This window comes from Drosophila montana, unplaced genomic scaffold (assembly GCF_035044405.1).
Source record: "Drosophila montana isolate Dmon_TW-CO22-7 unplaced genomic scaffold, ASM3504440v1 contig_2481_1, whole genome shotgun sequence".
Taxonomy (NCBI): domain Eukaryota; kingdom Metazoa; phylum Arthropoda; class Insecta; order Diptera; family Drosophilidae; genus Drosophila; species Drosophila montana.
Genome location: NW_026997351.1, coordinates 2,229,104 through 2,244,825, shown reverse-complemented (window position 1 = coordinate 2,244,825; position 15,722 = coordinate 2,229,104). Strand labels below are relative to the sequence as shown.

At 44.1% G+C, this 15,722-nt stretch overlaps 1 protein-coding gene across 2 annotated transcripts; it reads left to right on the top strand.

Annotated features, from left to right (window-relative positions):
- Positions 1-6,598: 6,598 nt before the first annotated feature.
- LOC135428388 (golgin subfamily A member 4-like) lies at positions 6,599-15,051 on the top strand. Of its 2 annotated transcripts, none has more exons than XM_064682354.1 (7): positions 6,599-7,262; positions 7,324-8,909; positions 8,975-9,103; positions 9,166-9,273; positions 9,369-9,845; positions 9,945-14,306; positions 14,802-15,051. In XM_064682354.1, exons 1-7 carry the CDS (start codon positions 7,019-7,021, stop codon positions 14,874-14,876), a joined length of 6,981 nt encoding a protein of 2,326 aa, XP_064538424.1. In that variant the 5' UTR covers positions 6,599-7,018; the 3' UTR covers positions 14,877-15,051. The 2 variants fall into 2 exon arrangements, with proteins under 2 accessions (XP_064538424.1, XP_064538423.1); XM_064682353.1 differs by having other exon boundaries at positions 8,963-9,103.
- The last annotated feature ends 671 nt before the right edge of the window (positions 15,052-15,722 follow it).

The following is a 15,722-nucleotide window of genomic DNA, read 5'->3' as shown; positions in this document are numbered from 1 at the left end:
ATAATATTAATAATAATAATAATAATAATAATAATAATAATAATAATAATAATAATAATAATAATAATAATAATAATAATAATAATAATAATAATAATAAAAATAATAATAATGATAATAATAATGATAATAATAATAATAATAATAATAATAATATTTAATAATCATAATAATAATAATAATAATAATAATAATAATAATATTTAATAATCATAATAATAATAATAATAATAATAATAATAATAATAATAATAATAATAATAATAATAATAATAATAATAATAATAATAATAATAATAATAATAATAATAATAATCATAATATTTAATAATCATAATAATAATAAAATAAATAATAATACCAATAATAATAAAAATGAATTAAAGCCGTAATTCATGCGCTGAAAAACGGAAGCCGAGCAATTTTTTGCCTTAATTTTGATGACCATGCAACCTGCCTGTGCTGGCAGTTGGCATTTAATTCTCACACGGTCTCAGGCAGCCCGGCAGCCGGGCAGCCGGGCAGCCCGGGGCGTGTGCTACCCAGGACCAAAAGCAGCAAAAACAGTTGACACTTTATTTTTTTTTTTGATCGCATGGTGCGCTAAGCAGTCGACGAAATCCGCTTAAATGCCACTTCCGCTTGTCGAATGGCAGCTGGGAAAAAGAGGTAGCAAGGGCGAAAGAGAGGACGAGTGTTGCATAGTTCTTTGCGCTTTAGCTGGCTATTCAAAGCAAGTGCCCAAAAGGGACCGATAGGGGGCGCCACACAGCGTCGCACAACACTGAGCCGCAGGCAAAGCACATTTCAATGGGAGGCCGTCTCGCACAGCTCAGCAATTCTCGGCAGACAAACAATCAGCCACACACACACACACACACATACTATATATGCATGTATGTATGTATGCATATGATTTTGTACTTGGGAGAAGCTTAAACTTCTGGCGGACATCTCTTTTGTTCGTCTAGCATTTGCCGCCCCCGGGCGCCCAGCTGCAATGCAGTTGCCATATTTTCATTGCTGACCGCTATACGAAAAAAAACAGAAGAAAGAGGGAACTTTGCAACACTGCTGACCGGATTTCAATTGCCTTGCCCCGTCTGCTGCCTGCTGCCTGCTGCGACCCATCAATATCAACACTTGACACTCCGAGTGTCCTTCATGTCCTTACTGTGCCATGCCACGCGGTCGGTCGCAGCAGTTGAAATTTTCGGCGCTGTTTCTTGTTCTTCATGTTAATTGCGTTCCACACATGCGACACTTTATGGCTGCACGTCCTTACGGCAATGTCAACGGCAACACACCTGCCCGTTTATGCAAATGCCAAAGGACTTTAAGTGTGACCAGTTACAAGAAAATTGTCGCTAACGCTCATGTTTCGTTTTATTTTGGGAAAGGCTCTGACAAGGCAAACAAAGAAACAAGTACAACTCGCTGCGACAGCGGGGCAATAAATAACGACTCGCACTATTAAGTATACAAGGACTAAAAAAAGTTCGAAACCGAAATTCCAATTTATTTCATTTAATATGAACCGAACTAAAGAATTCAAAATTGATTTGATTTAAGGTCAAAAACTTTTGAAGAAGACTCAGACCCAAGGCATAAATAGCTTGGGCCCCAAACATTGGATTAATGTACCATATTTTGGGTAATTGCCAATTTTGGGTAGAGATCATATGTAGCCCGCTATTTCTGTATGAAAATATATAAGTTTTCCAATATTTTCAGTAGAACGGGCAATCATCAATTAAAATTTCAATGGGATCATTATTACTTGTATAATTTTGTAAATATATGACAAGCGACAAAGATTTGAACCAGATCTGGGCTTATGTGCCAAACCAGGTTCACAAAGCTAACTTAAAGGCTGGAGATCGGTTCGAAATGTAAGCTGAAGCGCCGACCATTTTGGACTTTGCTTTATACTCTACAAATCGAGCATTATTAACAATAGATAACATTCGTTAATCCTTCCTATTCAACTGATAGATAGATTATGATTAGATTGGGTTACATTACTCTAGGTGCGTTTCTGTTAATTAAGATTAGTTAGCTTTGAAACAGCTGCAGTTTACTTGAAAGGTGCTTGTGCAAATGATAATAGATATTTTCGAGGGCCAGCTTTACTAGTGGCCAATGTTCTGTCCAAAAACTGTCCAAGTATCCAAAGAAACTATCGATTATCTGCCGTCTGAAACAGAATTCATGTCAAGGAATTTGGATATTATGACTTTAATCGTTAAAGTTAGGGAATTCAAAGATCCTCATCGGGTAATAGTGTGAAACACATGTCTCAGGCCACAAACAATTAAGATTCGATTATATAAGACACCTTATTATATACATATACATATATATATACTAGATATGCCCAAAGTACTCCCATGTGCCCTTCCTATTTTATAAGTTATTTGTTAAAATGACCTCTATAAGGATGAAACTTATGTATAATTTTATATTATAAGTATTATGATCAGTATTTGCATAGGTTTTATTAATATTATTATTATTAAAATTATTATTATTAATATTATTATTAATATTAGAATAGTAATAGATTAGTATTGGTATAACTGTGATAAGTCTTGGTTAGTTTTATTATTATTATTATTAATATTATTATTCTTATTATTAACATGATCATTATTATTAGTATTATGACTAGATAGACTTCTTAGAATAGTATTAGTATTATTGTGATTAGTATTGGTTATTTTTTTCATATTTTTTGAATTCAAAGAAATAAAACTGTCTAAAGTACGGACAAAAGATATAATTTATATTTAAACCATATATAACCACAGATTCCATGGAAACTGTCTGTGGCAGCTAGTTATATCGAATTCCCCGTATGCCCCTTCCCCCCTCCCCCTGCTCCGCCCGCATACTGGATGCTAATGAGCGGCGGGTTTGCTTATTCAAGCGCATAACATTCGCTTTCAAGTTTTGCGCTGCGGGCAATGAAACTGTTTTACGAGTGGGTTTCACTTTGTATAGTTTTTATCAGCACTGGTCGGTTATGCTCCTATTGTTCCTATTGGCTGTTAAAGCAACAACAGCAACAACCGGCGATACAAAAGGTAAAGCAAACATTATGCATAAAAATAAAAACAATAACAACGGCAGCAGCAGCAACAACAACAACAGAAAGCAAGAATAAACCAGAATTCTCTCATTGGACGCAAGTGCAAGTGCAAGTGTGTGTTACTAGCACCTGTGTGTGTGTGTGTGTTTGTACTTGCGTCTGTCTGCATTGGATCCCAGTCTGCTTGGCAGCTTGGTCGCTATGTGGCCCATTATGTTCGCCTGGCAAAATTGGAGCATTTATTGTACCAACAAAAAACGCATTTTATGAGAGACGGACTGCCAGCAGCCGGGCTGTACTTGCAATGTTGTTCTTTTTTCTTACTCTTGCTGCTGTCAAATACACACAGACAAATACGTGTATGCACACACTGGTCCAGCAAGTCGACTCACGGTTGCCCTATAAACTGTTTTCTTTTATTTTGACTAATGACTGCCATGATTAGATACTTATTAGAGATTCTCATCAATCAAATGATTTACTTGCCAGCTTAGAAATTATGTTGTTATTCAATTGTCAAGCGCAGCTATTAAAAGCTGCAATATGCATATGCCGAATACACCTCTATGCACACACTGCAGGGTATATAACAAGAACAACGAAAGCAACACGCAAAAGCTGTAATTTGTCAGCTTAGCACTTGCACACAAATCGAAAGCTTAAAGCTTAGCCATTTCAGCAACCAATGCGCTGTCAAAATCTCTTAACCGCACCCACAACTGTTGCCGTCCTCTTCTAGCACGCTCCACTCGCTGTACATGATTGCAATCGGCATATAAATTGCCATCGTCTTGCTTCGGCTTATGTATACGTGCGAACATGCATATAAAAGAAAAAGCAGCAGCAATGTGTGAAAAGAGTGAGAGAGGGAGAGAGAGAGGCAAGTGAATTGTGCGCAAACACTATTTAGGTCGTCGCTGTGCTGCTGTTTGCTGGTCGCCTGTTGCCGCATCTAGGGCAAGTTCCTAGAATGTTCATTCCAATAAGCCATTGCAACATCGCGAAAATGATAAAAATTGTTTGCAGGCGAATTCGTAGAATTCACCCGAACTCAATAGGCGCCCAGCATTTGATGCGTATAGCTGCTACGGCTGACGAACTAATGGGGTGTTGGGGGGCGTCCCAACATGTTTGTGGCGTAGTCAAAATCGCGTCATGCGCGTCGCAATTTCAGCAGGCGGCCAGAGACAACACGCCAGACACCCTACCCAACGAGATGCCAATAGATGCCGCCGAAACACCATCGAAGACAGCCCATGGCCGGGCACGGGCCAGGATGCCCAATCACATATGGCCGCGCGGCGCAACGGACTCCACATACGGCCAATGCCAATGCGTTTGCCGACAGTGGGCTCCACGAGCTCCACACACAACACGCTCGCTTTTAACACAACACTTTCGTTTTCTTGTTCCAACCAAACGCTGGCCGCTAAATAGGCGCCCAGCGTACAACAGCAGCGCGTTGCCAAGCAACAGGCCCCCTCGCACAATGAAAGAGCTACACACATGCAAACGTTATGCGGTCTAGACAGAGAGAGCGTCATACAGCTGAATCAGTGCATAAGCTAGTTGTCTCGCTCGTTGCGCTCTCTGCGTACATGTTGCTCGCTTTAGCACACTCACTCATACGAGAGCGTACAATTGCGCGACGTTTTAATTCGCACACACACACACACTCGCATGTACATTTTATATATTGTATGCACGTGTATGCATACATATATTATGCTGTTATATGTTTGCACTCATGAAATGTCATGCGATGGCAATGTCCTTGTATAAAAAACAGTTTTTGTGCACAGGCGCACAGTGTGCGACAACCAGCAGCAGCAGCAGCAGCAGCAAGAAAATAAAACATCGCTTGGTTTGTTGTTGCTGCTACGCTCACGCTCTCGCTCGCTCGCTCTCTCACTCACTTTCTCTCTTGCTTGCGCTCGCTAGCTCTTGCGCTTACAGCTTTTAGCTTTTATTTTTCCTTAGCTGAAAAAAAACCCGCTGACTGTTCCAGCCAGCAGCATGCAACAATAATGTGTATACGTTTGTATGCATGTGTGTGTGTGTGTGTTTCTGTTTCTTTTTGCTCTGTTGGGGGAGTTGGTAGTTTGCTGCTGCTTCAGTGGCTTGCTGCACGCCTGTTAAAAAATCGACTGACTGAAGGCCCCTGAAATCGTACGCACACGCGATGGCAAGCATCGGGCAGTTGCCCGAACGACTTCGTTGACAGCAAGCAGCAACAGTTGCGGCGTCAGCAGCGGCAGCGACAGCGACAACAAAGACTTGAACTTGAGCGCCGCCCCGTCTGCCGTTAAATGCAGTTTATGTTGCGCGCTGCGAATTCATTAAATGTTGTTTTTAATTAATAGCAGGCAGGCTGGCAGGCAGGCGGCACAGCACAGAACACAGCAAAACAGAGCAGAGACAGCCACCCAGCCTACTCCCACCCCCACAACCCAAAGCCTCCCCCCACACTCCGTCATGCCCTGGCCGGCCTAACAGCTCAGCCAATTAGTGAAAAATGTTGCTCCCCGCCACATTGGCCATCCTCTTCATTAGCTGCACACATTTCGACCTACGCTTTTTGCAGCGCATCTTCTTCTATCCTATTACGCCGGCATCGTCTTAATTAAAAAGCTGACAACGTTTGCCCCAGACGCGGCCGGAACACCATTTAGCTCATTCCCGGCGCATTTTTAATTGCTTAATTGGAATCGCGCAGACGACAACGCCGAAGGACGCCCAGACCAGCCTCGCCTCGGCTCGTCCGTCAGCCAGGCCGTGCTCGCCCAGCCATTGGTGGGCATAGACCTGGCTACGCCCTTATCGCTGCTCGCTTGCTGTTCCATTCGCACGTGCCTGTGCCGGGCCGGGTCGGTCCGAGCAATTAAGCGGATGCGGCGAGCGAACCGCCTCTCAATTCAGCAGCCAGCAGCCAGCATCCGGGCGCTCTCAAGGTCGCGCACGGAGTAGACACCACGCCTAGATACGCCTCAAACTCAGCCAGCGCAGCAGGCGCACAGCAAGCGGCAGCCGACGAGCGCCAGGACTCTGTTCAGGATATGGCAATATGCTCAGCTGGAAGCTGCGAGGCGCCAATGTGCAAGGACTCGCGTGTCCTTGGCCTGCAATTCAACGCAAGTTTACGGTAGCTTAAAAGCGCACCCAGCAGAAGAAAGAGATGGAGAGGTTTAAACTTAACCAGCAAAAGCTCGTGCTCGCTTTTCCAATGCAGCGAATAACGAATATTTGAAAAGGAAAACGATTAATAAGAATCTATGTAAATACAACAATTGTATCATAATTATATTTTGTATCTAATATTAATCAATAAAATACTATGTATGCAATGATTATAAACAAGTAGATCGAAAACCAAATAAATGAAAAAAATACACCTGAAAAAAAGTTCACATCTTGACATTATTTTTACATCACAACATTATTGTCACATCCCTCGATTATATACATATTCTCCATGACAATATTGTCAACACTCCACATAATATTCAGTTCAGAAACATGTACAAACAAAATAAATGCTGTTTCAATTATAATTCGCAAGCAGATATAATCAATCTGTTTGTATGTGTACAAACAAAACAATTAATTTTAATAACAAGCCTTAGTTTACTTACAAATAATATTCACCGATTCCAACACCGCTTAGCCTTGACGCTTCCTGCACACGTTACCCAACACTCTTTGCGGAAAACAAAATAGGCACCGCAATGAACTTCATCACAATTCCTTAGCTAACTCGACAGCAGGAGATTCTCTATCATTGTGAATGTGCACATCAAGTGAGTAACACACAGAATATTAAATTGGATTATCTCCCAAAAGGTTGCAATATATGTGGAAATTAAAGTAGAAGGCAATCAAAACCTAATGAAGTACATTTTGGGTTTTGTCTGAATTTCTTAATGTGTAATGGAGCTTTCTACGTGGAAGAAAGTCCTCTTGAAATGGGCAAGTGTACTCTTTTGGTTTTCTAAGTGTGTCACAAATTTCAGAAATACTTTGCAGGTTAGGGACTGCGAGCTCATAGAACCAACTCCAGTGTGTTTGGATGATCTAGAGCCCGAAATATTCTTTCCGCCATACGCAGAGCGCGTGAAATATTTGCCTTCCAATCCAGAGGCTGCAAATAGGCCATTGCTTTATTTTTTGGAAGGTGCGCACGTACGGGCATTATTAGGCATTAGTCTCTAATAAAAATAATATCCGATTTGCAGAGAATTTCCCCAATTTTGAGCCCCAATTAGAACAAAATGGCGGCATCGCTGCCAGCGATTACGCCTATGTATATTCTCTTCTATGGCGATACGCCAGCGATAACGGTGGCATCGACTATATTCCTGACGGTGTCTTCCAAGATAATTATATTGAAAATTGCATTGATATCTTCACTCGATACATCCCAGATATGTCCAATCTATCGAGAGTTATATTGCACGATTGCATCGCCCGGATGCCCTCGGGTCTTCAAGACGATTCTCCTGACCATAATGGCAATAGCGATTCGTCTGGTTGCGGCTGCGAATATGTGATGGGTGAAGAATGTGTAAGCCAGGCCGCTGATGAAAACGAACCCGATTATATGGAGGACGAAGCCATCGCGGAAGGGAACTCTGATGAGGCCGGCGAAGAATCCGAATACATTGAGGTAGAACCCGTCGAAGAAAATGAGCCCGGTTATATTGGGGAAGAACGCAACTCTGATGAGCCCCGCCAAGGGTCTGAATATATTGTGAAAGAAGCTGTCGCGGAAAATGAAAATGTGCCCGATTATGCAGAGAACGAATCTTCCGAAGAACTCGATTCTGATGAGGCCGACGAAGAATCCGAATACTTTGAAGAAGAAGCCGTCGAAGAATATGAAAGTGGAAAAGATTATGTAGAGGCCTGTACCGCCGATGAAAGTAACTCTGATAGTGAGGCCGACGAGGAAGCCGAATACTTGAATAGTCCCGATTATAAACTGAACGAAACCGTTGAGGAATACTACTCGGATGGCGCTGAAGAGGAATCGGATTATATCGAAGAGGACGCCGAAGAAAATGAAAATGAACCCAATATTCTGTACGAGGCACCTGAACCAAAGAAATCTAGAACTGAAGAAGATAATTTTGAAAATGTTCTCGATTATACCGAGAACGAAGAAAATGAGCCCGATCATATCGAGAACGTAGCCACAGAAGAGCGCAATCCTGATAATGAGGCAAGAGAAGAACCCGATAACTTGTTAAACGAAGCCGCCGGAGGACGAGATTGCTCTGAAAACGAGGCTGGCAAAGAACCCGATGACATGGATAACAAAGCTGTCGAAGAGCCTGCTTACAAGGAAAGCATCCATGAATGCAATTTAGCAGAAAACAATTCTTGGACCCCGACCAGGCTTCTGCGTAAACGCAGCCGTTCATGGCGCATCTTCGCCAACAATGCTGACGTCCCTTATCTGCCCGCCAGCAGCAGTTCAGGTGTCGACTCCGAAGAGAAATACTGTTGGATGGATAACGAGATGGATAACAAGAATCTGCTCGGTAGCAACAATGGCATAAGCAATTCTCCGCCTTCCAGCAACGGATCGGAAAGTCAGCTTTGGATTGATAGCCACGCAAATAAAAAGGTGCCGGCGAAAACGTATTCCAAGTCTAGGGTTGCTCTGTTCCGCGAAAAAGTTTCCAGTGTTTGTTCAAAAAATTCAGCAAATGCTCAATTGGAGCTGAGCAGTCTTTATAATATCTACACGTTGACCACCATCGATACAGATTCCTTGCGATCTAGCGAGAAAGGGAAAGGCGATGGCGATAATTACAACGTGAGTTTCTCTTTATAACTAGAACCCATCCACTTCTTTGATAACTCGTGTAGCTCGCTCCAAAGGAAGAACAGCTTGGAGCCAAAGCAACCAATGCCGTGCTGCAGTCGGAGGAAAAGGAACTGGGAAATTCTTCCAGTACAACATATCGCAGCGGGGACGAGTATGCAGGGGAGTCCATCAAAAATGAAATAGTAGGCAAAATAAAATATATTAACCCAATTGCAGAATATCATTCTAACACTCATCCAATCAGCTACAATTGGCAATGGTCAATGGGAGCGTAGACAAGGACACGCTCATTGAACTGCTCCAAGATCATATGAGAGCCTTACAAATTAATAACGACGAGCTAACCAAAAAGGTAAGCCAATATTCCTTTCACTTCGATATCCTACTACGAAGATCTTCCATTGCGCTTATTCCGGATGGACTAATGGAATCTCGTTTTTCATTTAGGTGCAAGTGTCCGATTTGAAGTCACAGTCGTGCATGCAACGCATACATGAATTGGAGGACCTCGTGGCAAGTGCGGACGGGATCGTGATGGACAGGGAGCGTACGCTGGAAGATCTACGCTCAGACTGCGAAGCGCTAAAGATGCGCCTGCGCAGAGGCAGTTTTGCACTGAATGACACTACGGACGATATTGGTGTTAGCTCGGAAGAGAAGACCCAATCGGTAGAGAACCAATTGCGTGGAAGCGCAGAGAAGCGAAATGATTCGCCGGAGGCATCTGCGGCTTCTGCGGAGAATGAACGCATGAGATTTAAGCAAAAAATTTTGCGGCTTATTCGCTCACACAACGCGGAGTTGCCGGAACTGCCTCCGCAAGATGATTCGCTACCAACGCTCTTCGGTCTTATTGAGTATACAATGGACCAGATGGCCGCAAAGTACGAATCGCACAACCAGACTTTGCCAGCCAATGAAACGGTACGTGATAATCGACAAGTGGGCACAGGCTGCAAGTCTGTGTTAGCTAGTAGGAAAAAGCTGGCCTTACCTAATCCTGTCCACCTTTACTATCAACAGCTGAACGTGGAGCAAGCCGCAAGCTTGGAGGACTCGCATAATCAGCAGGAAGATCAGCCGGCGCTCGAAGGGCGCTTGGTGCAACTGGATCATGAAGAAAAATTGGTTCTGTACCTGCAACAAATACAAGCCCAGGACGCGTTCGCCGCCGAAATGCTCCAAATATTAGCCGAGTGCAACAACCTAGCCGTCGAGCCAGACGATGAGCCAGACGATGAGCCAGGTGCCGTGTTCCATCAGTTACGCAAACAACTCAGCCAATTTGTGGCCAACTACAGATATCTAGATACGCTTAACACGCAATCGCAAATCACAGTGCCTGCGACCCTGGACGCATTGAGTGCTCACGAAGCGAACATCCGGAAGATGCTGCTGGAAGTGGAAAGTATCTACAATGTGCCGTCAATGAGCCAAGAGACTGGCATGAATGCCTTGGAGCAGCTGCGCCTGCAGATAGAGCAATTTATGTCTGATTTCAAGGGGCTGGAGGCGAGCAGCGCCCACTTGACCAGCGAGTACAGGAGCTGCCTGAAGCAGTACACCGATCAGCAGCAAAACATGCAAATGGAGCACGCAGATCGCTTAAAGTTGGACGACTATATAAAGCATCTGGAGGAACAGTTGGATTACAAAACTAGCGAATGCAACTGGTTCGGGCAGGAGCTAACGCACCAGATCGCATACATCAACAAACTGGAGTCGGAGCAAAACATATCGGAGATTTCAGACGAGCAGCAGCTCCACGAGTACCACCAGAAAGTGGGTTCAGTGCTGGGTCGGCTCAAAGAGAAGATGATTAGTTACGTCTCAGGTATGGTCCGCCTAAATGTGAATCTCAACATGCCACTGGTCATAGATAATCAAATGGTTGTCGTGCACCAGCGCCGACTGACCTTATTGACGGAGGAAATAAAAAACAACGTAATGGATCACATCGCACAAGTTGCCCGAATAGTCTCGGACTACAAACTGCCCAGGGACGAGCAGCAGCAAACCGACGAGGAGGATCAGGATCAAAAGACGTTGCTGGATGAACTGCAGCAAAAGCTAAGCGCAGCCAAGGCTAAAAATGAACAGCTGGAGCAGGAGCTACAGTCGGCCATTCAGCAGGACAAGTATTCGGTGCTCAAACAGGAGCTGAGGACCACACGCAACGAGCTGAACGATATGAAAAACGAGAATCTGCAGCTGAGCCATAGACTCTTGGTGTCCAGGCGTGCTGGCGAATCAAAGGGATGGGAGAAGCGGCTGGAGACTTACAAGCAATATTCATCGGAGCTTGAGGCGAAACTCAATGAGGCATTCGATTTGGTTAACGATCGGGATCGCGAACTAGAACACTTGACCAATATGTTCAACGAGCTGAAAGTATCGCTAACAAATATGGATCGACGCGTCAAGCAGGCATGTCCTATGGCAGATAATTCATCGGTGCACGTTGGGCAGGACCGCGATTTCGCAGAGCTGCAGCAGCATGTGGAATACTTGGAGCAGGAGCTGGTAATAAGCCAAGAACTAAGCACTAACAAACAATCGGAGCTGCAAGTGCGGTTACTGGAGCAACAGAAGGCCGCCGCAATAGAGCTGGATGCGCGAGATTCTGCCAATCAGCAGCTGTGCGAAAAGCTGGAGGTGTGTCGGGTACAGGTTGACAGCTTACAAAGCCAGCTGAAGCAAAGCCAGGCACGAAGGGAGCACCAATGGCAGTCGGGACTGCTGCTTGATCAGCTTAGTGGCGGCTCCAGACGGAGGCTCCAACAGCCGGCGTCAAGCGTCGTGAGCGGGCTGAGCCAGCAGCTGGAAGGCCTACAGCGCCAGCTAAAGGAGAGGGAAGAGCAGCTGCAAGCCGCACAAGTGGACCTGCAGAAGGGGCTAAGCGAACGCCAGAGACTAGCTGAAAAGCTAACCGATTGCCAACAGCAGATGGAAGAATTGCAGCAACGGATCGAGCAACCATCCAATCAGGATTGGCAGATGGAATGCCAGCTGGTCGAGGCGCATAAGGAGATCGAGGTGCAAAAACGGGAGCGCCAGAGGCTGGCCAGAACTGTCACCCGGTACCAACAGAGGGTGGAGCATCTACAGCGCCAACTGGAACGTGCTAAGAACGGCAAACTGACCTTGGGGCTGGTAGATCAGCTAGAGATGGTGATGCAGGAGCTGCAAGATGCCAACTGCGCGAATATGCAGCTAGGCCGCGAGCTCCTTAGCTATCAAGAGCAGACGGCAAATTTACAGGAACAGCTGACCATATCCCAGCGTCACAACTGCCCAAGTCAGCACGAACAGAAATTGGTCGAGAAGCTGATAATCGCACGTGAGGAAGTGGAGAAACTGAAGGTCGTAAATCACAAGCTGGTTAAGACGGCCAGGTATTACCGAGATCATGCGGAACTCCTGCAGGAACAGATGGGGGAGATGCGAAGACGCGAAACGAATGCATTCCAAAGGGAAGCTCGATTGAGCGCCGCACATCAGGATTGGCTTGAGAAAAATCTGGCTAGCTATAAAAAGCGTGTTAAAAATCTAGAGCAGCAGATAAGGGAGCGGGAGGCCCAACTTAAGGATGCCGAGCAGCAGGCAAAGAAAATTGAGAAACTGAGGGAGAAGCCCAAAATTGTGACCATGGATCAATCTGGACTAGAAGACGAACTAAATGGTGCCTTCCACGAAATAATTGGCCACGAGTCCCACCAAAAGGAGCTCGCCCAACAAATTGCCAATTACCAGGAAAGGATTGATCGCTCGAAAAAACAATTAAAGGATGCTAGGAGCAGCAGAGGAGGTAGTGCATCGGAGGGCGAAGACAAGGATGGACTCGTTAGGCAGCTGGCAATCGCCCGCAGGCACATGCACGACCAGGACTGCGCACAGCTGAAGCTGAGCGAGAAGCTCGGGAATTACAAAATGCGGCTTGAGAGCATGCAGGAACAGGTGGAAAGGGCTCAAGCGATGAAGGCCAAAGCACAAGATGACCTGAAACACGCCCAGGAGCGTATAGGAGCAATGCAGGCGCAGCAGCTGGATCTGCACAAGAAATTGGATAATTCAAAGCAGGAGACGGCAATCGCATATGGTCAGCTACACGATTTGCAGCAGCTGCAGCTGCTGACGTTGGAGCAATTGGATGACATTAGAAAACAATTCGATAAGGTTCAGCAGGAGTTAGGCCACGCGCAGCAAGTGCAAGCGGAGACTGTGGAGAAGCTAGATGAGGCCGAGAAGAGGCTGGAGAAGCCGCTGAAAAAGCTTGTAGAGGCTGAACAAAAGCTGCAGCGCATAGAGTATATTGTCCAAGAGTACGACGCACTCCAACTGGAGAGAACATGTTTGCAGAAGCAGCTAAGAGCGGAGCACGAGAAATATTTAGCTCTGGCGGAGGGCCAAACAAAGCTGGTGGAGGAGAAGCGTGCGGAAATACAGCTAGAGATTGTTAAGCTACAAAAGAAACTAGAGCTAAAGGACTTCCAGGTGGAAGCGCAAAAAGCTCAGATCAGCGCCTTCGAAAGAAGAGCCGAGCAGCCGCCGGAGTCGATCAGCAGCACGCACGATTTGGCCCAGGCCAGGCGTGCTCTAGTCAAGCACAAGGAGCAGCTGTTCGCACTACGCCAAGAGAAGAACACGCTGCAGAAGGATGTGAAAGCCTACAAGGAACAAGCGAGATGTGCCGAGCAGGAGCTAACTGCATTTCGGCAGCAACACGCGCGCTCCATGGAGGAATACACGGCATCTATATGCGATATAAAGCGTCTAGAGAAATCGCTCCACATAGCCCAGTCCGAGCTGCACAGCCTGCAATCGAAGCTGGCCCTCACCAATAATGAAATATTGGGCCTGACCCAGCAAGTGGGCGACCTCAACGGGGCACTTCATCTGCAGAAGTTGCACTCGACCGAGCTGCTGCAGCAACTCTGTGAAACTGAGGATTCGCTTGCGGAATACAAAAAACAAATGGCCACCGAACGTGAAATCCACAACGTGGCCCAGAAGAAGCTGGACAGTACGCTTCAGGAGCTGAACACCCTGCGATTGCGCCAGAATTTGGTGATCAGCCACCTAGATATTCGCCTTGGCAAGCTGCAATCGGAGGGCCGGGGGATAGCTCAGCGTGAGTATAATACTCGCCGCAATGTGAGGAGCCTGGAGGCCAAGTTGGCCAAATTAAAGAAGGACCTGTCAGATCTGCGCTTCTCCAACGAGGACCTGATACTAGAGAGGGCAAACTATTTGCATCGCATGAGTGTTATGCACAGAAAGATTGAACAAGATCGGGACAGGATGGAGCACTTACAGACCAAATGTGACCAGCTGCAGGAGCAATGTGGCCAAATGAAGGCCAAACAACAACTGACCACCGGGATGGTAAGTACTGATGCCCCATGGATCCATTTAAGTAGCGCTCTAGAAAGTATTTCGGAAGGAGGCAACTTGGATAGTACAAAGTTTATCATGTTAGTTCTTCATATCACTTACGGAAGAATCGTTAAAGATGTGTCCAACCCGTCTGTTCCTATCTCTGGATGGGGGCGTCGATACATAATCTGGAATGTACTTTCTTTCAGCTGGCTTCCTTAAATTATTTAGCTCGAACTATAGAATTTGACGTGAAGGTTCTTTTATAATGTTCGTATTTTTCAATTTTTGGATACATCGCAGCTGGGCGTAAAGAAATGTTTAAACTTAAACTCCCTTAAAATTGAATTGCGCAATTCTGAAACAAGTGCAGAGTATTTACTAGTCGGGCACGCTCGGCTTGTCAGCATTATACTGAATGGTATACTCACACATTTATAACGATTTCCTTTCTATGTCTTATATGTACATGCATACTTTATAATGGAAATTTCGGAAATCAAGTCACAAACTGTTCTATCCATCGATCCGAAGAAAACGGGCCGCAAGGCCGAAAGTTTTCAACGCAGCCTGGTTTGAACTGTTTACAGGATTAGTTACAACTTCGGTATTTGTTATAAATTTGTATATAACATTCATAATTTTACATCGGCCGAAGAAAACCGAACGAAAAGTTGAACATTATGACGCAGCCCGCTTTAAACTGGAGGGCCATGTTTCTTCTGACTTATGGGATTCTATTTTCAAATGTATTTTTTTTCATCAAATATTCATTATTGTTTATCAAGTATTTATAATTTGTTTAAATATTTATAATCTTTGTTAATCAAATATTTTGCTCATCAATTATTAATATTTGCTTAAAGTTTTTATATTTGTTCAAATATTTAATGTTTATCTTTAAGCTTTGTTCATCAATTATTTAAAAATATATTCATCAACTGTTTGATTATTCAAAATCAAATATACCGAGTCATTTAATGTTTATAATACTGAGTCATTTAATATATATAATACTTGTTAATCAAATATTTATAACACTTATACTTGTATAAATATTTACATGAATCATACAAATATTTGTAAAATTTGTTAAACAAATACTCACATAATGTGTTAAGTAAATATTCATATTTGTACAAATATTTATAAAATTTGTTCATCAAATATTTATATTTGTACCATTGCATTTATTATATTTTCTTAACAAACATTTGATAGAATATGTCAATTGCTTCTATGTAAGTATTTAAAGGTAGATAAGCTCTTCGCTAAATTGCGTCACTGAAATTAAGTAAAATTGATTTGATTGTTTTTTCTTGCCATAACTTTTATTTGCCGCATCCATAAAATGCATAAAATGTGTGCTGCGAGCATGTACTATGATATTGTTGGAGCGGTCCATTAACTCTGTCGCATACTCGA